This window comes from Poecilia formosa, unplaced genomic scaffold, assembly GCF_000485575.1.
Source record: "Poecilia formosa unplaced genomic scaffold, Poecilia_formosa-5.1.2 Scaffold131, whole genome shotgun sequence".
In the NCBI taxonomy this organism is placed as follows: domain Eukaryota; kingdom Metazoa; phylum Chordata; class Actinopteri; order Cyprinodontiformes; family Poeciliidae; genus Poecilia; species Poecilia formosa.
The window spans coordinates 411,393-435,247 of NW_006800070.1; the positions used below are offsets into that span (position 1 = coordinate 411,393).

Below are 23,855 nucleotides of genomic sequence, written 5' to 3' on the forward strand. Positions count from 1 at the left end.
TTTTTTTTTTTTTTTTTTTTTTTTTTTTTTTTTTTTGGGTCCTCCAGGCGGATACGCGGCTCACAGTTTGGCCATCATGACGGACGCGACTCATCTTCTGACGGACTTCGGCAGCATCGTGATCAGCATCTTCTCCCTGGAGGTTTCGTCCAGGCCTCAAACTCAAACCATGACTTTCGGCTGGTACCGAGCAGGTGGGACTGAGCGAGAGCTGCCAGATTTATATGGCAAAATCTGCTATTAAGGACGCAGCCCTGCGTCTGCAACCATGGATTCGTTCACGAACCTGAGTGCAGCAGCTTTCGATCTTTACAGCCAGATCGATGGCCTTCAAAAGCGGCATCATATGAACTTCTTCGTGTGGTTTCCATGATGAGGAGCTGTGAGTTTGAAGAAATTTCTCCATCATTCCTGCTGCTAGCATGTGCTTGTTCGAAATGAAAAACAGCACTTTCTTCTTTTATTTCCAATTTTGACTTCCAATGATTCACTTCCTGCTAAAGCGCCCCCTGGTGGTTGAAGAAAAATTCACAGAAAAGCCGCACTGGCCACATGGTCTAAGCGTGGGGGGGAAAGAAGCGGTTTATAGTCCGAAAAATACGTACTTCAAATCTGCTGATTCTTGTTGGAAGCCAAACAGTCCTAACATCACAAGTTTCCTCGTAATCATCCTTTAAAAATAAAAATAAAAGATCAAGGAGCCTCATCTGACCTAGTTTAGTCTGGTTACCAGTGGTTAACAGAACGAGGTAAATCTGTCAGGTTAAATTTATACGCCAGGTTGCTACTCTCACAATCGAAACTTTGATAAATTTTAAATGACAGTAAAGCAAAACTAAATTGTTGAAAATAACTTCCTCGAATTTGATTTTCTAAAACCATTAGGCTATTTCAGATGTTCAACTTAACTTTCACACATTTAAAGACTCGGCTGTTTGGCTGTGCAGAGATTCTGGGGATGTTCCTCTCCATCGTGTCGGTCTGGGCCGTGACGGTGGTTCTGGTCTTCTCAGCCGTGCAGAGGATCGCTGAGGGAGACTACGACATCGACGGTCAGATCATGCTCGTGACCTCGGCCTGTGCCGTGGTCGTCAACGTCCTGTGAGTGAGCCGTGTGATTTTAGCCAAACGAACCCTGTTCTTAAAGTCAGGGTTCACACAGGTGCTTGAAATCCTTGAAAGTGCTGGATATTCAGTCTGCACAGTTTTGTAATGAAGTGCAATCTAGTGTTTGATTTAAATAGCCTAAATTTGGTTTCAGTTGAAACCAGATATTTTCATGCACCTAATAAAAAATCTGAAGTTAAAGCTGACTAAACTTTTCTTGCTTTAGGTCAGTTTGAATTACCAAAAATAATTCCTATTGGCTAACTGCTAGAGAACTTAGTGACATTTTTTAGAGATTTTTTTTCTTGTAACTATTTTCATATCTTGTGCTTTAGCATTTTATTTGAGCAGGAACATTATTTATTTTAACCTGATTTGTTAGGATTGTTTTTATGTAATATTTGTTTTTCCTAAGAGCTCAATAGCTTATTGATCTGTGTAGGTCAAGTGTGTAGGATGTGTGAGAGACATTTCCAAACATAAATGTTACATTTTAATTTTCTTTGTTGCTGCTGTAGAATGTAAGACATTATTAATAACGGTAATAGATGATATAACAATGAATTGAAACTCTTTTTGTAAGTGTGGAGAATCTGGAGAAGCTTGAAAATGTTTGAATCAACAGGGAAAAGTGTGCAAACCCTGTAACTAATGCGGACCTTTAACCCACGCAGGATGGTTCTGATTCTTCATCAGTCTGGCGCCTCACATGGCCACAACCACGGGGTCCCTGTAGCGCAGAGGGACAAACGGACTCGGGGTCATTGCCACAGCAACGCAAGTGTGAAGGCAGCCTTCGTCCACGTGTTGGGCGACCTGCTGCAGAGTGTCGGTGTCCTCCTGGCTGCTAGCATCATCCACTTCTGGGCGAGTTTCAGTAAAATCCCTGAGCAGAGTAGCATTCCCAGACGTGTCCTCTCAGCTATAACTTCACTTTGACTGGAGATCTGCTGTGTATTTTACAGTGGTTTGGAAAAAGTATTTCTATCTTGTTTCCTACATTTTGCCACCACAAACACCAAGGTATTTTATTGAATTTGAAAAACAGACGCTTAACTTTTATACATTATTTTTGCCATAGACTGTTAAATAGAAGTGGGCAGATCAATATAAAACATCGATAAATATCAAGTCGGTTTCGAATATATTCTTAAGTTTTAGATTCCCTCTTGACATTTTTGTTCATTTTTGTATTGTAATATCTCTGATCTACCTCAAAACAGTTTTGATTTTCTGTCAAAGGACAATCTTTTGCACTTTATTTAGGAAAGAAATTTGCACACAAGTTATGGTAATAAGGTATTAACGTATTCTGCAGAAACTTGTAAAAAAGCCCAAATTCTGTCCTTGGATAGAATAAAATAAATCAAACGAAAAACTACAAAAAAACCTAAAAGTCGGAAGTTTGCCGATACAGTATCAACATTGGTAAAACTGGCACTGTATCGACTTGTTATTGGCCCAAACCCCCCCAAAAAACGCAATATCAAATGTATTTTGTATTCTTTTGTATAGTATTTTGTATTCTTTAAGATTTGAGCTTTTGAGATGCTAATTAGCTGCTCCTGGTTGTAAAAACAATTCCTTGCTGCCAGGGTTGCAGAAAGAGGAAAAATATATATATTTGTGCATCCAAAACCGAAGGGAATAATTATCTAAACGTGCAACCAAAAAAAAAAAATAATTATATATATATATATATCATAAAGAACAAATCAGAATTAATGTGTCTAACATGAATTACATAACTCAAGTTTGTGGTTATGGGAATAAAAAGGTTTACATGCGTACGTTAGCAGCCTTTTAGTGCTTTCTTGTTGACCTCAGCTAATATACTTTCTCGCCGACAGCCTGAGTATAAAGTGGCAGATCCCATTTGCACCTTTCTGTTCTCCGTCGTCGTCGTCGGGACGACGTTTCCCGTCGCGAAGGAAGTGTTCAGGATACTGATGGAAGGTAAACGCTTTGTTCCGCATGTGTTGCTGCTGTCTGGAGCTTTTTGACAGCAGGCGCCGCGCCGTCTTTCTGCCCGTGTGTTGGTCTTGTTTAGGCGCTCCTCAGGGCGTCGGCTCCGTTGGAGAGCAGCTGCTGTCCGTGGGAAAAGTCAAAGCTGTTAACGGTTTGCACACATGGAGTCTCAACATGGACCACTCACTGCTTTCCGCACACATCACTATAGGTGATAGAGACCTAAAACACGCCACAAAGGTGTTTAAGGACCAGCTTCATCGTAGTCAACAAAATGTCTGTCTTCACAGATGAAGATGCGGATTCACAGATCATCCTCAGGAAGGCAACGAAGCTCCTTCGTTCCAAGTTTGGTTTCTCCAGCATCACAATCCAAGTGGAGCGATGCAAGACTTCATCTGAAAGATGATTCTGATTGGCTGCTCCCTCTGTGGCAACCAACTACAGCTGGTTTGAAAAGCGGAAAGACTGTTGTGGGTGTCCTTATGCCAAAAGCTGCATCCATTATTTGGAGAATGCATAAAGTTTTCACAAAACATCATGGAAACGAATGTCAATCATTATTATTATTCCAGGATTAAATGAAACAAATTTTTTTTTGTTTGAGTTTATTGTTTGCTCAAATATGACAATAAGTGAATAAATATGTCCCCTGTTAACGTTTGGCTAATTTGTTTTAAATCAATCTTCTTTGTAGAGTTAGTAAAGCTTATTTAAATTGGTTACCTGGACAACACTTTGTAAGCTTTGGGCATAAGCTTTCAGTTGGTTTTGCATTAGAGGGACAATGAATTTTAATAAACGCAGTGTAAATATGAGATTATAGACAATGTTAACTAAATTTGTACAATAACCAGATGGGTTTTCTCAAAGGAGAAGCTATAATTCCAAAGTCTACCTACTAATATATCACATCAGTATATTTACATGAATGAAAATAACCTAAGCAAGATTGTGTCCTACTGTATTCCACTTTTTGTACAAACATTTTCCCTTCTGAAGCAAATTTCTGAATGACTGGTTGATTCAGGGTTAGTTTTGGCATCATTCTTCTCCATAGAGAACACGGTCAGTGCATCGAGACGATCCAGTTAACGAGGCCAATTCACATCGGAGCTATAAAAAAGTAGACAATTATATTATGTAGGGCCTCCTTTAAGGTGTGCTCCCCACTTTTTAATAATCCACGCTGGGTCAGATCCTGCTGTTTGAAAAAAGGAGGCAGGGAAAGCAGAGTAAAGCATTAGCCAGCGAAACTTGATGTAGCGAAGCTTTGCTAGCTTGTAACTTTCGGCTTAGCTTTCCCTCCAGTTTCACCTGATATCTTCTCTTTAAATTCATACGCATGAAAACTTCCAGTTTTTTTCCCCTCTCTGCAATAGATTTAGATAATTCAATACTCGATGAAAACAAATGTAAACATTTTGCGTATTTATTGAAAATGAAAACTACAAAAGTATTCACACTTTTCACTGAGATCTCGTGGGAGGTAACGGCTGTATTCATGGCGAAACTCTTAAGAAAAAAGCAGGAATGTGACAAAGAGCTGAACATGTCTGCTGGACTCAGAAGGGTTAAATGAAACATCTGTGAGATGCATTAAAACATGTTAAATCGACATTCAGACAGAAATACTACTTCCTTTTTTATATTCTGCAAGTGAGTCAGGGGCGGGGTGCAGAAAGAGGAAGACAGAGGGGAAAATATAAGCGAAACGAAGCATTATTGACCGACTGTTCAGGAGCGTTTATGTTAAAGAACAAGTGATTGTTTCCACCATCATGGCGGCCGTAAACAAACCCACTTTGAGGAGGCAGCAGCTGAGAAAACCGTTAGGACTCGGTATAAAAAGAAAACATAACAGTGAGTTCCACTCACTCAACCTTAAGGCACCGCAGAAATCAACTTTATATTCTTACCTTAGGGCTAAGGAGAGTTTTTTTTAAATTTACATAAAAGATTTGCTTGAGATTTACACATCTCTGCTGCTTTTCTTCAGATAAAGCAGAACAATTCAAACACTGGGTTAGCCACAATAAATGGCTAAAGATCTTAATCGATCAGGTGTCGCCGTGCATATTTTTTGGTATACTTGGGGGATGGGGGGTTTATGTTGTGCTTTTTCATCATCATGATTAGTTTATTCTCCATAATGGTTCAGATCAGGTGGAGTGTGGTCCCTCACGACTCATAATAAGGAGGTCATACAGTACAAACAACAGAATGGCTTAAAGGATATGTACAAACTATTCGATCCTTATGGAGATTAAAGATGGCGTTAGTACCTATAGTCAAAACAAACACTTGATTAAGACAACTATAGCTGCTATTGGACATACATTTTGTTCAGTTTTTTCCCCCCATCATGTAACAGTTGTAAAAGAATAAAAAGGAAACTTGCCCCCCTCCCCAATTGTTCCAACATGATACAAAAAACCCCCTAATAATTCAAGATAATCCCGACGGAACACAAGTCTTCACTGTTCAGAGTCGGGGCGTCCGTCCTTCCAGTAGTTCCTGTACGCCTCCTGGAACATGTTCTTGCAGGAGATCCTGGCTTTCAGTTTGGAGCAGATGAGGAAGGAGCCGCCCATCTTCCTGTGGAGGGAGTAGGTCTCCTCCGGCGGCGGTGTCAGACGCTCCCGCAGCATCACGGGGATGAGCCTGTGGATGCGCTCCGTGGTGCTCTGTTCGCCGAAGTCGAACGGCTCCTGGGAGCTGAAGGCCTCGCCGAGGATCATCACGGCGTCCACGTGGGCGTTCTCCATCGACTGCGAGAGAGGAAGAGCGGAGGCCGAGTTAACGTTCGGGAGGGAACAACGTTGGATTGGTCTGATTGGTCGCTCCCTTTGAGCTGAGGCTTAAGCGTACCCAGAGAGGTGTAAAACAATCCGCCCCTACTAGAGGAACAGATGGGGCCCCCCACACCAAAATCAGACTTGTGAAGCTCATGAACTGAAAGACGACTGGTGAGAAAACCAAGATTCTCAGAGGAAGATAAAGAAAAGGCTTAATGAGGATGAAGAACTTGCTTAAAAAGGAATGAAAATACTTATTAAATAGGAAATGGTGTCTAGCAGCTGTTTATGTGGCGCTAGCTGGTCACGTTTGTGTTTTTTAGAATCCGACTCAGTTTCCACAAGACTAACGGACTGGTGCCAGACGAACTGCTTCACTCTGCTGAAGGAACCTTCTGACTCACTCTGGCCCAGTTTCCAGAAACAAGTCATCTGATTAGTTTTTACTTAAGTCGGGAACATGAGCACAAACCTGGTGATTTAACAGCAGGAGCCGCGATCGGAAGCTTGGGAAAACCTGGCGACAAATTGGTTCGCACAGCTGAGTTGCTTTATATAGAGCAAGTTGCGTTTTCAGGTTCAATACGGAGTAAAAACAAAAAGAGTTAATTCACGTTCAATTTCGAGATGGGATGTCATAATTATTGCTGCTCCAACGCAGCTTTGTAAGTTAAAAATGAAAAAATATACATACATTTTCATGAGTCAAATAAACATTTTATTTGGAGTCTTATTCATTCATTTCTAAATATATAGGTCACACTGAGTGAAAGTATTTCAAGCCATTACTTTCTTGTAACCTTGATGATTACGGTTTACAGATTATGAAAATCCCCAAATTCTGAAAATTAGAATATTACATAAGATCGATTTAAACAAATTGTGTTCATTTCCATGGAGTCGCTGCTTGGTCAGACTGAGAGACCCGGTTAGAGGCTCAGGAAACCTTTGTAGGTGTTTTGTGTTAATTAGCTGATTAGGGTGCGACACCAGGAGTCTCCGACATTTAACGATTTCACTACGTCCCAACTTTTTAAGACATTAAATTTTGGGTTTTCATTATTTGTAATATCTGTAATTATCTGTGTATCATCAAAATAAGAATCCTCTTTGTGTTTAGCCCCGAATAGCCAACAATGTGGTTTTAAGCAGTTTATGCAGACAGAAATTTTTAAATAGATCAAAACGAAATGACTTTCATGGCCAACACTGACGGTTAGCAGACACAAAATTACCAATAATTCACCAACAACATGCTAGCAGTTAAATTTCTCGCATACAAATGGACTTCAAAATGCCTTGAAATCCCAAAGAGACACATAACTACATGTTATTATGAGGTAACGCTTGGCTACAAGCTGTGACAGATGTGCTAAACATATGTTTTACAAATCGTTTTTTGTAAAAGAGGAAAAAGTTCTGCGAGTACTTTATAGATTGTTTCTCTAGGCAATAAAACAAAAACATGGGGATTAAATGTATAGCTTTTAGTGCAGTGAGCGGTTTTTTTTTTTGTTGATATGTTTGGCTCTGACCTGAAGGTTTCTGGAAACTATTAAACCAACTGGAGGTCCTCTAAATGAGCAGCCCTGATAATTAGAACCAGACGAAGAAGAAAAGCTCTATGTCAGCGTGATGAATCACCAGAAACACAAACGACAGGGCAACATCGCCACAAATACACATCGGGACCGAGAGGGGGAAAAATGAAAAACGACAGTGGGACGTCCTGATTGAATTTCATATTGGGCCACTGATTACTATTACAGTTAAACAATTGTTGTACGAAAGTAAATCCCAAAATTATTTAAAATCCAAATTCGAAATGCTTAAAAACAGTGAACCCAAAATCCAGACAGCAGGAAGTTCAGCTGATTGTTGGTGAAAAACAACCAGAGCTTCTTAGAGCAGCTTCCTGCTTCTGATTGGACGTTCGAGACGCTGTAGCTTTTTTTGTCTACAAAGCGACGTGGTGCAAAGCAACTCAATTGCAGCCTCTTATAGTTAAATAAGAGTTTCTCACCTTTGTCTCATATCCTGTGAGGAACTTCATGTCTCTGGATCGGAGCAGGACGCCTTCTCGGTTCTGATCCGCCGCTGCATTAATGATCTGAAGGCACAAAATGACCCAAACATGAAGGTTGGGCTAATGGAAATTAAAAAAAGATTCTAGCTGCACAACTTCCAACAAACTGGGACTTTGTTATCAACCGACTCTGGAACTGCATCTAAAAAACATATATATACATATATATATATATATACATATATATNCCAGGAACAACATCAGACATCTCAGTCCAGAAATGTGCAGTTCTAGGCACAGCCAAGATACTGCGCAGAACCCTCAAGCTCCCAGGCCTCTGGTAGAGGACTCGCGCTCAGAGGATGAAAGAGACCACCCATGGAGGGTGAGAGGGGAATTTTTTTTTTTATATTTGTTTAAATTATTATTTCATTCTTCCTGTGGTAAAGTCATTAAACTATACAGCTCCTCAAACAAACCCTGACTTCTGATTGGCTAACCTGAACAGCAGTAGAGCTGCGGACCAATCTCCTCGTCCGTAACCGTGTTAGTCCCACCCACTCACATTACTGTGTGCAGATCAATTCACAGGACTATGAAATAATCAACAAATAATGACACTTAATTCTAGTGAACAATTTACACATTTAATCATTCAACTACCGTATTTTCCAGACTACAAGTTGCATTATCAATCAATTTTATTTATAAAGTACCCTTCATACTAAAAGCAGCTCAAAGTGCTGCACAGATCGATAAAAACAAACAGTTACCCAGCTCACATGGAAAAACACACAACTGTATGGAAAATACACAAGCTACTTGGAAATGATCCAATTCAGGAAACGCAGGTAAAAAGATGAACCTGCTCTTAAAGACAACTTTTTTTTTTTTTCAAAAATGTGTCATCATGACAAGGGGGGTGGGGGGAACCATGAGTCGCTCCTGACTAGCCAAACCATGTAAAAAAAATACAGCAAGTATTTTTGAAATAACTGATTTTTGAGGCATTTATTGAAGGTTTTCTTTTTCATTATCATTTTTAAAACCTGTCTCTTATGGTGCCACTTTTGACCCTCTACGATACACTGAACCTACTTCCTCACTGTAAATGTTTTTCCATATAAATAAACTGAACCGAAAACGTTTCAACTTCCTGTTACAGATGCAACTGATGTGACTTTTTATCATTATTCCAAGAAAGCAGAAACACTTCCCCTGCATTCTGTTTTTACTATGAGTTTCTGACTGAACTGAATAGATAACAAATGATTTGTTTTTGTTTTGTGTCTTGAGCTGTGAGCTCCTTCAAGGCTACGACGAGACCATCCTCCTCCCACAGAAGGACGGCTGTTCTTATTCTAGAGGATTCACATCTACACAAAGGGATGTGCTGTCCTCTGATCAACAAATAAAGCCAGAAGGAAAGTTTAAACGCTCAAGGCTTTCCCAGCTGTGTGCCTATATAGAGAATCTGTCTCACTATAACCGTAAATATTGTATTTGCTCGCAAAGTGTAACGCTTCTTTTTTTTTTCTTTTGACAAAGAATAAAAAGACTAAAAATGAACCTGCTGGAGCCGCAAACACGGAGAAGTCTTTATTATTTATTATTATTTATCAGGCAGTTCATGGACTACTAAGACACTCTCCTGGTCGTAATCAGTGAATAGTAAGCTTTCAACCCAAATAATGTCAAATTATGCAAATTCAGGTTTTCAGCACAAAGTGTTATAACACACAGCGCATTTCTGAAGATGTTATTTTACTGCAGGATAACAAAACTCCTCTGGAACCAAATGTGGTTTTATTTTATGAAAAAATAATTGCACAGAGGCCAGATTTGTTCCTTTTTTTTTTTTTTTTGCTTATTTGACCCACCGTACAGCAGCAGTAAACAGTAAAAGTTTGATTCCCACACTTCTTACCTCGATGTACATGTCGGTGAATTTCTTGTCAAATCCTCTTGTAGCTCCAAAGTCCAACAGCGCGACCTGAAAACAGGGAAACGAGACGAAACCGTCACTCACCGCCGGGACGGGAAGACGTCTTACACCAGCGACGCTCGGGTTGACCAACCTTATGGGCCTGTGGGTCGTAGAAGAAGTTGGACCAGTTTGGATCGGTCTGCATGAATCTGAACTCAAACAGCTCCCTGAGGCATAAAATCAGGATCTGCTCACAGATCTGGGGAGAGGAAACAAGCAGCTATTAGGAGTTATATTAATACTAATGCTACATATTATATAATAACATCTGATACTCACAAGGACAACATTAACCACACTGGGACTTTCCACGTAAAAGGTTCCACGATTAAACCGATTATCGCGATGAATCATAATGGATCGATTATGAAATAATCAACTAATTTAGTAACTGACTAATTGTTAACTGGAGTATAGAGACAAATGTCAGTAATTAAGACAAAACTGTATAAAAAAAATACATAAATTTTGGATTTAAGATAAAAAAAATAATCTTTGTGAATATGTTCTACCCAAAAAAGTCTTAAAGCGGCGTAGTTTTAGCTTCACCTGGTTCAAATTCTGCAAAAAATCAAATAAAAATAAATCTCATATTAAGCACATTTTTCTATTCAGTTATTAGTTGATTCACCATATCAGCAATACGCTGCGTTGATGTTAAGCACAAACAGCAGAGCTTTTCACATGTTGATGTTAGAAATGTTTTTTTATCTTCAGATGCATCCTTTGCTACAAATAATGAAGCTTTTTTAAATAAGAAAATGAACATTTTATTGCCCAAACTGTTTGTTTTCTTATTTTAAAAAAGTAATTGAATTATTTGTTGATGTGTATTTCAATATATTTTGAATATTGTACAAAATAAGCTTACATTGTTAAATGAAAAATCTGCAGAAAGAGTCAATTTTTTTTGAACAATTAATTGTCAGAATATTCGATTACTAAATTAATCGTTGGTTGCAGCCAGGTTCTTCCACAGGTTTGGTGCTACAGGAACTCCTGTGGAAGACATGATGTGTCGCCACCTTTATTCTAAAATCCAGGTGTCATTTTGGTTTTACTGAGCATTTGTAAAAGTATTTTGTGCTCCGTTTAATGTGAAAGTAAAAAAAGGAAAAAAGAAAATGAAAGTTTGTGGTTATGCTGTGAAAAAAAAAATGTGGGGAAATAAAAGTCGAATGCCGTGTTTGTGGATCAAACCCGGTTATATTTCACACTTCAACAAGGACCGACGCGTCGACATTGACTCGGCCCGGCGTGCCCTGAAATCTCCGAGGCGTACCTCATTCCTAAGCTCCTGAGGAAGGTCCGTGGCCTTGTCCAGCGGGAAACCGGACACCAGCGTCGTGGTGAGGACCCGCTCCCTGCTGAGCTCGTCGATCACATCGGGCACGTAGAAAAACGGGTGATCCTTCAGCAGCTGCCTGCCACGCAGAGAGAGGCGCGCAAGGTCAAATATAAAAGGCCGCAAAGATTGGTCCGATTTCAACGAATGCTCTCGACTGTAAAGGGTTTTAATCGTTGAGCTGTTTGTGGTCGAACCCAGAGCTGACAGCTGACCCAGCTGTAAGTCTGCACCAAACTCCCCAGGGAGGTTTCTCTCTGTCCGCAGAGAAATACCTCAGTGTTGACTCTCGTCCGCTGAGCAGCCGTCCTAATGTGAAACCTGCTCTGCTTTTGTCCAATAAAGACAGACCCCGGCATGTCAGGCTCAAGGCTATCAGTGGCATTTTTAAAATACTACTTTCTATTTTTTTTTTTACTTTGATGAAATTATCAGCCTTTTCCTCTGCTTAACTCCCAGCATAAATCAACTCAAGCTCTTGGGAAATTAACAGTTTGTCACTGAACGCGGCATTCAGCTCTGCAGGCTGCAGCCAGGGATCCTGGAGAACACGAAGGGGAAAGAGAAGCGGAGGCCGGTTTCTACAGCGCAAGGCTTCAGGAGGTTCACTTTTCAAACCTGCAGATGTTCAGGTTAAGTTCAATAAAAGGGAAACAACAGAAACTACTCTGGCAGACAATTTCCGTTTCAAAACTACAAACGGTTTCAGACTCAGATTTCAAAGACGGACTGAAAGTCAGAGGCGATGTTTGAACTTTGACTTACTGTACCTGGAGGGATGTCAAGGCTTTACTATCAGAGCATATGAAGCTTTAAAAGAGCCAAAACTTTACATAAACTCAACATGAGATGAAAAAATTAATGCTACCCAGTTAGCCACCTGTTGATTATTTTCTTATATGGGCTGTAAGATTTGCTATTGAGTTTCTAGTTACTCCAACATTAAGATGAATGAAAAACTTTGCTAATAAATGGAAATCTATTTTTCAGACCTAATATACATATATTTATATATTTTTAGAAAAAGTTATCTCTAAAATCCTTCAGGGAACTACAAATGGTCCTTGAGCCACACTTTGGACACCCCTGCTTTAACCCATTATCAATGTTACTACCTGAAGTTTTTTTTTTTGTAATTTAAGATAATTATAAATCATGATTATAATAACATTTAACTTATGATTTACTCTTTTCTGCACAACAGACAAGAATTATGTCCCAGATTATATCTGCTTGAATTGTGAATTATCACAATTCAAGCAGATATAAAACACAAAATGTAATATGAGAAGCTGAATCAGAAATGCTTTGACTGTCATTTAATTAATTTCTAAAAGATCAACATAAACGCATTATAATATCTGCCAGAAAATAAAAGAAAAAAAATGAAGGACTTACTGAAACTTTCTGGCACAGTTTGCCTCCCTTATGTAATCACACTCCCAAGCTAGCTCACGACTCATGACCTCAATAAGATGTTCTGGAAACAAACCTGTGAATTTGAGGTGAAATACATGACAAGGTGTTCTCGGTTGGCACACAGGTATTATCAGGCGTGACCGCCTGCACACAATAGCAGCTGTTATCTTGCAGGCGATAAAAAAAACAACTCCTCCAACAATGTTACCTTCAGGCAGAGCGTTGCTTAAACTCAGTGCAGTCATGATGTTATTCACGTCGCTCTTTATGCTCTTGGCGATTCCCGGGTACTGGCGGGACATTTGGGCATCAGTTTGCAGAACGCGGACACGATGTGCTCGGATGATTCGCTCCTGCGTAAACACCACGCTCACCTGAATCTTCATGGCCACCTCTCTGCCGTCCTTCAGCCTCCCGAAGTGAACCTGACCAATGGAGGCGGCGGCAAACGGCTTCTCTTCGAAGTACTCCAGGCTGTCCCTCCAGTTCGGGCCCAGATCGTTAGTGATGATTTTCTGGAGGCAGATGAGGGAAAAAAACAAATAAAAAAACAAAGCTGTATTGAAGAGTCTGGAAGCTAAATATTTTTTTTGTACTGCTAATTGAAATAATTGTACCATCATCTGTTTAGTGGGCATGAAGTCTGCGCTCTGTCGGACCCGCTCGAAGATCTTAGCCAGCTGAGGATTGATAAAGGCGTCGTCTGATGGAGGAAAACCAGAAAACAAATGTAAGCAAGCTAATGGGGTTAAATTAACTTTAATCCGAGTCCTTGTTCGTTTGCTGCCTGATGCAATAAAAGTTTTAGCTAACAGGCTAACACCGTTATTTTTATACCTCAAAAGATATAACCAAGTATTAGACACAACTTTTATTTGTCTATTTGTTTGAAAAAAAGCTACATTTAGGCAAAGCTAACGGAAACCTCACACGGCTACTAGCTAGATTTTTAGCTTCATTTACCTAACAGCTAAGGCGAAATGTAGCTTTTCCTACATTTAGCAAATATTTACATTTTCATCACTGCTCTATGAACTCAGAAATGTGTTTTGACATCAAGTGAGAATTTACTGCACACAGTGGAAAAGACTCACCTCAAGCTAACAGAAACAGCTATTAGCTTTATGTCGCTACATGCTTAAGCTAACTGTAGCTTCTATATGAACTCTAAACTTATTTGGAAAGCAGTGCTGTTCAGCTGGACAAAAGAAGAATAGTTCACTCTTTGGTTAAAGGAGAAATGTTGTTTTCTTTTCTAGTGACTGTAAAAAGCACCAACCGTCACTTTGTTTTGACAGCACAGGAGGAAGAGTGCACCTATGTGTCCTAATGGACCACAAAAAGAACATTCTAGAGCCATGAGGGTGCATTCAGGAACCCTGTGGTATTTTGACCAAACCCAGACACACACATCTCATTAAGCTGTCAAGAAGAACATGTCTTCTATGTAGATTAGATGTCAATCAACATTTTTATGTTTTTTTTTAATAACATAGAAGTCTACAAAATCCTAAGAGTAAGTCTGATCCATTGCAAGTCTTAGAGCTGGAAATGGAACAATCAGCAGATATGGTCCGTAGCCTCAGCAGTTCAAAGGTCGCATGACAGCATACTTTAAAATCCATAAAACAAGTCAAGGCAGTCTCCTGAAAAACAAAACGTGAGTTGACCAAAATGTACATTCGCAAATAAAAACATAAATACAAGCTGCAGAAGTAGGAACATAATACACTCACATGCTTAACATGATTTTTTTTCGCCCCCCTGTTAAATCTTTCTTACTTAAATGGTTGTTTCCCCAGCTAGAGGAACAAGTTGAAACCTGATAGCGAGAAAATGGCCGTTTCAGGAAACACCTTCAAAACAAACGCTGGCGACTGTCCATGTGGGATTTCGACCGGCTGCAGGAGGGGTTTATCTTTCAGAAAACGGGGTTTATGTTTCACACATCAAATGCTTCAGTCACTGAGCTCACATGACAAACACTTGACAGCGGCATTGGCGAAAAGCACGGGAGCTAAAACAGCAGCCTAATGTAAGCGTGTGGTGTGAACACCACCGACCTCAGAGTCGGCTTAAGCTGCTGCCTGCAACGGCTAACAGCTCAGCTGGAATGGCGCTCCGTATGTTCAGCAGGTTATTTTCAGTACTGAAGAAGGAATCCAGCTTGTTGGTTAAAGAAACCGAAGCCCCGACAGACGTTAACCGAAGCTTTGTTTACACACAGCCTCATATGGATTCATATTGTGCAGCAGCTCAAGTAGCATCAATAAAGAAATCATTGAGAGTTTTACAGGAAATGTAGCTTACAGAAAGGAAACCATCTATCCTCACCTTGAATGCTGAGCATTTGGCCCATTTTCAAAGCCGCTCCTCGAACTTTGCAAAGTGTCCGAACAATTCTTTCAGCATTCGCCTCAGAGAGGAAGGGATTTGAGTCCAGGACGGCCTTTTTGTTCCCTTTGAAAAAACATTTTAAAAAATACATAAAAAAATGCAAAAATGAGCACATTTCAGAACACGTCAGCTGTCTGATTATCCCTGCATGGTGCTTCAAAGAACATCCTGTTGTCGGGTTTTGTCAAGTGGCTCGTTGACCCTCAGTAAAGCAGAGGTCAGACTCTGTTCTTTAAAGTCTTACGATAAATATTGACACCTGTTGAACTTTTCCACATTTTGGCACAAATTTTAACAGTATTTTATTTACATCGCATGTCAATAGCTGCCCCCATCTTGACAAAGTCAAATAAAATCAAGTGCAGCTGACATGTAAATAGAGTCCACTTGTATATCACAGCTGTTCTGAAAAGATTCATTGAAGAACTTTAGTGAAAAAAGACATGGCCCCTACTGCACAAAGTGGTGGCAGCAGTATGCTGTGGGGATGCTTTGCTTTTTAGTTCCTTTAGATTTAAGATTTTAAGCAGAACAACAGAAAATCCAGGAGCAGGATTCCCAACACGTCTATTGTCGACACAAACAGAAGCACAATTCTCAACCCAGAGCTCGTCTCATTGCTTATCTGGCCTGGTGCTGCTCACTGATAAGTCGACTCAAACTAAACTCCTGCTGTGTGAGATCAGCAGCAGCTCCACCAGGCCAACTGAGCGACAAACTAAACATCACTTCACTTCCTGTTACCTGGTTGTTTGAGCTTGAAACTCTTCTTAGCCATGTCCGCGATCGCGCCGATGCCGAGTCCGACCGCCAGACCTGCGGAGAGAAACCGCGAGGATCAAACAGAGGCGATGCTCGGCGAGAATGGAGGTCGAGATCAGCAGCCTGGAAGTCCCACAGGGGCGAGTTGGACTTTGATGACGGAGGCGATAACGGGGTTTCTCAAACTGGAGGGGGTGAAACTGAAGCCAAGAGAAAACCAGAGGTGTTTTTTAAATTAGCCGGACTGTCGGCACGTCCCGGAAACTTTTCCCTCAGCTGCTGATAACCTGAACTTCCATTCTTGTGAGGGAGCGAGTCAGCAAAAAAAACAAAACAAAACTGCTGACTAAGACGAGTTCACTCTCTCTGTACTGAATCTATAATGAAACTTTGTTCTGTTCACACTTCAATGAAACAAAACTAAAGACTCTGGCTTTCTGGTAGCTGAGGTTTGAACTTTCATAACAAACTTACTCTTGGTGATCTCCTGCAAACCAACTTGTTACTCTCCCATGAGCCTTTGCAGCTGCGGAGGAAGATTGCACAATCTACTTGCTCAATATTTTTTTCTGCCCAGAAATTATTGTGTTACCTAATGAAATGTGACAGTCGCTAAGGATTATTACAGTATTTTTTTATTTCTGAGTCACTGAACTTGTTTTGGGAAATGCAAACATTAAAAAAAAAAGCACAAAAGGAGAAAGAATAATTTGCAGGGTCAAAGAAGAAAACGTGAAAACGGTGATTAACCGTCCAGACAGAGAGCTGAGCTGCCAGGTGATCTCACACCGGCTGCACACCACAGGCTTGGGGACAAACGTGGCTCAAAGATACGGATGAAAGGCCGAGTCGGCGGTACGGTTTCACGCCCTGCCAGTCACTTTCGGTGCAGGAGGAAGAAAAGTGACGATGCACCAAGACGTAAAGCGGTGAGCTGAATTGGAAGATTTTCAGCTTAAAATCATGTTGTTGTTTTTTCCCACATACAGGCGTTCCCGTCATTTACAGTAATTTAATGTCATCATTTGAAACAGTCACAAAATTCCCAAAGTTAAACTACAGTGAGTTAACTTTTAAAATAAGCTGGTTAAATATAACTATATCAACTTAAAGTGGATTTTTTTCCAGCTCTCACATGCGAGTTGATCACTTTTCAAAGTATGTCGCTTCCCTTCAATGTTTACACATCTGCTACATGTGGAAATATTAATTATAGCTCCTGTTTTCAAGCTTAACCTTGTTAAACATGATTTATACGTGTTTTTTTTTATGATAAATGAGATGGTAGGTAATGAATTTCATTTAATTTCCCAGCACAAACAACAACAAGGTTCAAGGTCCGGCAGTAAATTGGTTCCCACCAGAACGTTTGCTCTTCTGGGGATTTCGTCACCCAGAACCCAAAACTACAACAAATGAAAGTTAAGATTCATAAAAAAAATAAAAACATTTTTTTTTTTAATTAAAGCAATTTTTGATGAAAGAAACAACAAATTTAAAAGATTTCTAAATGTTATTTTGGGGCATCTTCTATAAAAAAATATTTTTAAGACCTAAATTTAAGGATTAGGTTTTGGAGGATGTTGGTCATGTTGATGGTCAAGTAATGCGACTTCAATTTGGTCCGTCTTGGAGAAATTTAGTCAAATTTTCAAAATAATCCAGAGACAATCACAGTAAATAGCAGGAAGGCTGAGTGAAGTACTGCAAAGTTGCTCAGTTTTTTTTTTCTTCTTTTTTTAAAATTTATGTCTAATTTAACATTCTGGATTTGGCAGCATTTCTGGAAATGTGATTAAGGTAAACCCATCATTTTCTAGGAAATACTCACTGATTTTAAAAACAAAAACATTGGAAATCAGCCACAGATCTCTTACATAAAAAGAAAACAAAAACACTTACTTCCAAAATTGACCAGCCTTCCTATCCGTGTGACCGGCACTTTCCTCTCCCGAGCATTTTCACTCAGCTGAACAAAAAGAGGACTAAACTTAAACAACAAAAGAACTTTGTTTTACTTCTTGTATTCATCAGCCCTTCAATCCTAAAAAAACGGCATTATTTACTGTCTTCTAAAGACACACTACCGCTTGTTTATACTGCTTCGCTTCGGTTTTCTTGGCGCTTCTTGCTTTTTCGATGTCCTCTGCCGTCAGCCGCCCCACTGTGGAGTTGTCCTGGTTAAAGAGCCGCGTGTGTCCAGAGTACAGCTGACCCGACCAGTTCCTGCGGTACCTCGTGTGTCCAGCACTGGGTCTTCCGCCACAGGCCCCGTGAGCGTTGCTCAGCCCTCCGGCCAAGCAGGAGCTGAGGTACGACCCCACGGTGGAGTATCTGAGGAACTGAGCCGGCGAGGCTCTGAGGACGCCGCAGTCCATCTTCTGTCGAAGAAAAACAGGAGAGAGGAAGCTGTGGCACATGACTGCACTCAGGAACGCCGTCCACTCAGAAAATTAGACAATTAATGAGAAAGAAAAGTGAGGTTGTGGTCTGGTGGTTCTTTAACGACTTGTATAGCAGAATAAATAAAGTAGATGTTTAGCTAGCTATCGTTTGTTTTATTTACGTGACACTGACGATTTCCCTCCCCCAAATGTTGCTGCGCACTGCTGGTCAGCTTGCTGAAACGAAGCAACTATAAAGAGAAACGTAGCTGTTTCGTAAATTTTTTCTGTCGTCCAGCCCTAGCTCATGCTAAAAATAAAATCTCCTTATATATATATTCCAGATCCGATTTTGATCTATTTTTTTCCACTTGCTTTCTTCTATTTTCTAGACTATAAATGGTTTTTATTTCAATCATCCCTTCTGTGAGTTGTACGACGGAGCACTGGGGTTGAGATTTTTTTACTTAATTACGAGAATACGGTCGTAATATTCGCAAAATAAACACACATTTTTATCAGAAGAACGTCCTAGAAAAATTCATTTTAATGAGGAAAAAAAGCTGATAGACCTCGGTGTGTGTGTGTGGTTTTCTTTGAAATACACTCAATCGTTGCTCAGTCATCTCAAAGTCCTGCTGATGATAATAATTTGATACTTATGTGTTAAAATAGTTATCTACTATCTGTAAACCTGATACCAAAGTGTAACTTCACAGTATGCTCAGCATTCTTCATTTTATTTTCTTGTCGGAGTTCTCATGAAATTACAACTTCATTCAGGTGATATTACTACTTTATTCTTGTAATTAAGAAAAAAAAAAGCCTGACACTAATGTTACACCGTACAGTTGACCTAAACTGAAAATCTACATAAATAGAAAATGTAAAACACGCCAGTCAAACAATCAGTCATAACTGTGGAATTATTGGTGGGGAAAAAAATATCCAGATTTCCCAAAAATGTAATCTTCAAAATAAAAAAAAATTTAAAAAAAGATATTTGTTTCATTTAAAGTCTAGGTATCAAAATGAAAACAGTAAAAAACAAAAACACAGCTATCTATGGAATAGATGGATAGATAACTTTAATACTCACTATGTTATGTTATTTCAACATCAGTAGGAATTGCTGTTGCTTTTTTTGTTAGAAACAAAAACAATTAGATCATCTTCTGCTTTTTTTTTTAGCTACAAGTGTCAGAAACTGTGATATTTTTACTCAAGGTCATCTAGACATAAGCATCTCATAGCAACCGAAACGAAACTGAAGTGTTTGTTTGGGCACATACCGCCCACTGCAGCGCGAACCACGTGAAGCTGTTCACGGACATGAAGACTGACGAATGGAAACAAAACAGGATACAAAATGTCTGTAACAAAGGCTTCTGAGAAGAGATGTTTGCAAAATAAAAAATACAAAAGTTCACTGCAGACCAGGGGTTAGTGCTGCTGGGTTCAAATCTAAATTGTTTGCATCTCGTCGTATGTCTGGTTTTTCTCCAGGCACGCGTTGGATTAGGTTAACTGGAAATTCTTAATTATAAGTAAGAGTGTGTGTGTGTAGGTGTGTGTGTGTGTGTGCGTGTGTGCGTGTGTGTGTGCGTGTGTGTGTGCTTGTGAATGGTTGGATGTTGGTCTTGTGACGAACCAGTGACCTGGCCAGTGAGGGGAGTTAAAATTTAACATTTTAGGAATCCAGGGTTCATATATGTAAAAATTAAGCTACCAAACAAAAAGCGTGCTGTTTTTACAGTAAAACATGGTGGAGGTGTTATCATGCTGTGGGGTTGCTTTGGTCTCTTGGGTACTAAAATGAAGTAATTATGATGACATATCAAAAAAACTCGCCGTTTTCTCTTTTTTTTTTTGGTTAGATAACTTCATCCATGCATTTCAATTTATCTTTATTTATGGCTAAATAAAAAAATAGGATCTTTTGAGTCATCAAAAAAAGCACATCATTGAATCCTTTAGAGATAAAAAAAAGAACAAAAAAACAAACAAACAAAAAAAAAAAACTGGACGTTCTAGGTACAAAAACACAACTCTAGCAAAACTGAAATCAAAATCAGTTTTTGAAGCCCTGGGGGAAACGCAGTGGGGTCAACACAATGAGTTTCCAACCTGGGCCCCCATCAGGTTTGCAAAGTAGAGCAACTACAAAAGCTACACCGAATAAGAGACAATGGTAGCTGTTCAACGTCAGCTAAGGCAAAGCACCGTCTCTGCAGGCTTACATGCAGCTGCATGTGAAATATAAACATGAAACGCGCTTGAAGAAAATCCATAACAGTTATTCAAAGTGACGACGCGAGACGCACCAATCAGGTTTCTCCCAGCGAGTTTCTGTTATCATCAAGGTCAGACTCCGACACGCAGAAGCAGAAAACCCGAGCTGCAGGTTTTGGACGGAGTAGTTTTGGAGCAAACAGAAAAAGAAGAGGTAGGGACACACCGATACACTTTTTTTTTACTTCCGATACCGATATCTGAGATCTAGTATCGACTGATACCGATCCGATACAGAAAAACGACGCAAAATCAACTTAAAACGATTTTTTTTAAAGACAGACAAATTTATCTGATAACTGCACTGTGATACACCAAAAACTTCACAAGCTTTGTCAAACATGTTAAAACACAACTTTAATTTGTTCAGTCAGTGTAAAATGAATACTAAAGAAACTGACAAAAACAAAAGGTTGACCAACTTTGCCAAAAATGTAAGAACATAAACTGCAAATTCTTTCAAATGGTTCAGAAAGTCCATCAAACATAATGCAAAATAAATAATAAAACACTCAGAAAACAACGCATAGAATTAAACCGAACAGATCAGACACAATGCCACCGATTTTTTCCAATATCGAAACTGATATGGATATTAATATCGGTTCGGTGCATCTCTAACAATACCATTCTTGTGCATGAATCAATGCACTTGTCCTTAGCCTTTTACATATACTCATATATATTGTTTTACTCAGAGAACAGCACCAAAGTGCATCCTGTGGAGAAATGCATTCATGGAAGAAACATGAATCCACTCTGCAGCTGCATCCTGGGACAAAGTACAGCTCACTGCCCACCCCTGGTGATCTGATGGTGGGATGGATGCTTACCAGCCTGTGGCTGTTGGGGCTGCTCAGGCTGCCTCTGCTAGCTGCCTGCTTTATCCAGCTCAGACCCCTCAAAACCACTGCGTCCCCTGTCATGATGTTACCCTACAGTGACCTGCACAGAAAAAAAACAAACAAAAATCTAAAGAGGTTTGGTGAGCAAGTGTTTGTTTTTAAGAAGCCATTCTGTAAATACACCACAACCACCAATACCACGCTTTAGCTACACAATGTAAACACAAGCAGGAATAAAAGAGGAAGGTTTAAAAAAACAAACAAAAAAACAAACATGCTTTTGTGTAAGCTCAAAAAGAAAACCAGAGACGATAGAGATGGAGAATATGGATTTCAGAGCCGACTGGACAAACAAAAGAGCCACAACTTCCACTCACCACCAGAAGCTTTTCTCAACACGTCGTCTCAGCTCAGAGCGCATGCAGAGCAGCGAGCATTGTGCAACGGCAGTGGCACAACATAAGTCCCTCTCTCACCTTGGTTTGACTTGACAATTCCTTACAGGAAAAAAACTAACCAAAAAAAAAAATCCTGCGAGACAAGGCGGCGGGGCGACACGCTGCGGACATGCAAATGGACACACACCATCCAGAGAGGCAAAGTTCAGCGATCTCGACTATCAACAAACCGCTATCCTGGGCGCACAATCTGTCAGTCGCTGCGTGTTCCCGCTGACGTGTCCGCTCAGGGCGGGTCGCGAGTTGCTGCACGCACGAGGCGTCCACGAGCTTCCCGCCCATTCCTTTTTTTTTTTAAGTATCACGTGACTACTGGAGACGTATGTTTCTTTATGTGAACAAAAAACAGATCATAGCAAAGAATATTTCAAGAAGACAAATAAATGGCTAATATAAGTTAATAAAAACATAACTGAGCAAAGACCTATGTATTTATGTCGCCAAATGTATCGATTTCACGTCAGAACTGAAGAAAACAAAGATACTTCCAACATTTTTTTTCGTAATTTGGCCAGTGACATCACAAAAGGTACTCCTAAACATGGCAGACCTGCAGTTTTTTTATGGCGTTCCTTTGATGGCAAAAATGTGCGTATATCTACCGTGGGTATGCAATTGTGATAGTAGTTCTGTTTACTGTAGTTTAGTTCATGACATATTTATTTTTTTATTTTTTATTTTTTTTAAGCTTATGCTTAGTTTTTATTTAATCCCAGTGATCAATGTTTGGTAGGTATTGCTTTGACTATTTCATTAGGATATTGGGATTCATACATATATTACATAGTGGTATTTTGAGTTGAACGCAGCTGTGTTGAACCACACAAAGAATCAAACAAAAATGTTTCCAGCTGCATAAACATGAATGGATTCCTTTGAACTTCACCTTAAGTATTGACAAAGTAAAGCTAAAAAAGTTTAAAGCATGAGTCTTCATTTAGAATTGCTGTAGATCAGCATACCGCATTAGGAGCGGTACATCGACACAACACATTACAATACAAAGGGTTAGAGGTTATGTTTGCAAATTACTTTCCATAAGCATGCTTCATACTTTCTGTCATAGTTGCATTAAAATTTCAAAAATTTCACATATTTGAGCCAGAGTTTGATTCGGATAACTCCCCAGCCATGATGGATATACTGTGGAAGCAAATGTTAACATAAAACTGATAAAAATCTATTTGTGAGGTTCACATTTTTCCATCTAATTGGTTTACATGTTTATTCCCCATTTGTAAAATGTCTAAAATGTTCTGCTTGCAACACCTTAAAGAGTTACTTGATTAGTTACTATGGTGTTCCACAGGTGTAAAACTTTGTGTAAAATTAATTTGTCTTAAAAGTAAACTTAAAAGTTTGCGCACTTCAGTTTAGGAGATTATTTCTTGATCCGCACCGTCTGTCGAGAATGTGTGCTAGCAAGTTGTACTTTGACATTTTTTCTAGCTATCAGCAAGCTTTTGGACTAATTCTGTTTGTAGGTTTGAATTTTTGGAGTTTACTAAAACTGATTGGTTTGCCAAACTCCTAAGCGAAGTCCTCAACTCTTTAGTAGGGTTGATGTCAGAGTCTTGGTAAAGAAATCCCAGAAGAATGCGTTATCCACTCTATCTTGACCAAGAATCTTAATCTCAATAGTGACTTTCTGATTAACTAAAGGTTTAGTAAATAAATGAGATAAAAGTAGAAAACCACTCTTTTGTTCCAACAGGTTGTTGTCTTGCTGGAACACAGAACAAATAAAGCTTCTCACAGGAACAAGATATCAAACATCAAGTGGACATCAGTTGTTTATCAGAATTAAATTGATTCGATTTCTAGCTGTCCTGCTTACAGCCCATTTCAATTAGTGTTCAGGTTTACAGAATCATGACACGTTATTTGCTCAACACCTATGAGACAACAGGAAATTCAAAGTGAGTCGGTTGTTTGACCCTTATAGTGGTTTATATGAAGATCAGCATTATGGACCAGGTACAACTTTTTAATATGTCCTGCCTAACTAGCCTTGCAGTTAGATATATACCCCAGATTTTTGGTCAGTTCAACAGATTTCTGTATCAG

General features: G+C 39.6%; 2 protein-coding genes across 5 annotated transcripts in view; one reads left to right on the top strand and one right to left on the bottom strand.

The window, feature by feature from the left end:
- LOC103144710 (zinc transporter 2-like) overlaps positions 1–3,734 on the top strand; it is a 4,398-nt gene extending 664 nt beyond the window's left edge. Inside the window, exons 3-8 of the mRNA XM_007561822.2 lie at positions 48–194; positions 948–1,101; positions 1,782–1,974; positions 2,958–3,063; positions 3,158–3,286; positions 3,366–3,734. Coding sequence (XP_007561884.1) covers positions 48–194; positions 948–1,101; positions 1,782–1,974; positions 2,958–3,063; positions 3,158–3,286; positions 3,366–3,484 — 848 coding nt within the window. The 3' untranslated portion in view covers positions 3,485–3,734. The remainder of the gene's footprint in view (positions 1–47; positions 195–947; positions 1,102–1,781; positions 1,975–2,957; positions 3,064–3,157; positions 3,287–3,365) is intronic.
- A 757-nt stretch (positions 3,735–4,491) lies between these two features.
- coq8ab (coenzyme Q8A, genome duplicate b) lies at positions 4,492–22,043 on the bottom strand. 4 transcript variants are annotated; one of them, XM_016676316.1, is made up of 16 exons: positions 21,807–22,043; positions 21,319–21,430; positions 20,390–20,399; positions 17,897–18,192; positions 17,712–17,778; positions 15,792–15,863; positions 14,985–15,110; positions 13,268–13,353; positions 13,025–13,165; positions 12,859–12,940; positions 12,630–12,723; positions 11,169–11,310; positions 9,978–10,085; positions 9,827–9,892; positions 7,897–7,983; positions 4,492–5,846 (listed from the first exon to the last, which is right to left on the bottom strand). In XM_016676316.1, the coding sequence occupies exons 2-16, from the start codon at positions 21,409–21,411 to the stop codon at positions 5,553–5,555; spliced, it is 1,764 nt and encodes a 587-aa protein (XP_016531802.1). In that variant the 5' UTR covers positions 21,412–21,430; positions 21,807–22,043; the 3' UTR covers positions 4,492–5,552. The 4 variants fall into 4 exon arrangements, with proteins under 4 accessions (XP_016531802.1, XP_016531801.1, XP_007561887.1 ...); XM_016676315.1 differs by having other exon boundaries at positions 21,708–22,043; XM_007561825.2 differs by lacking the exon at positions 20,390–20,399 and having other exon boundaries at positions 17,897–18,187; positions 21,708–22,043.
- Between the last annotated feature and the right edge of the window lie 1,812 nt (positions 22,044–23,855).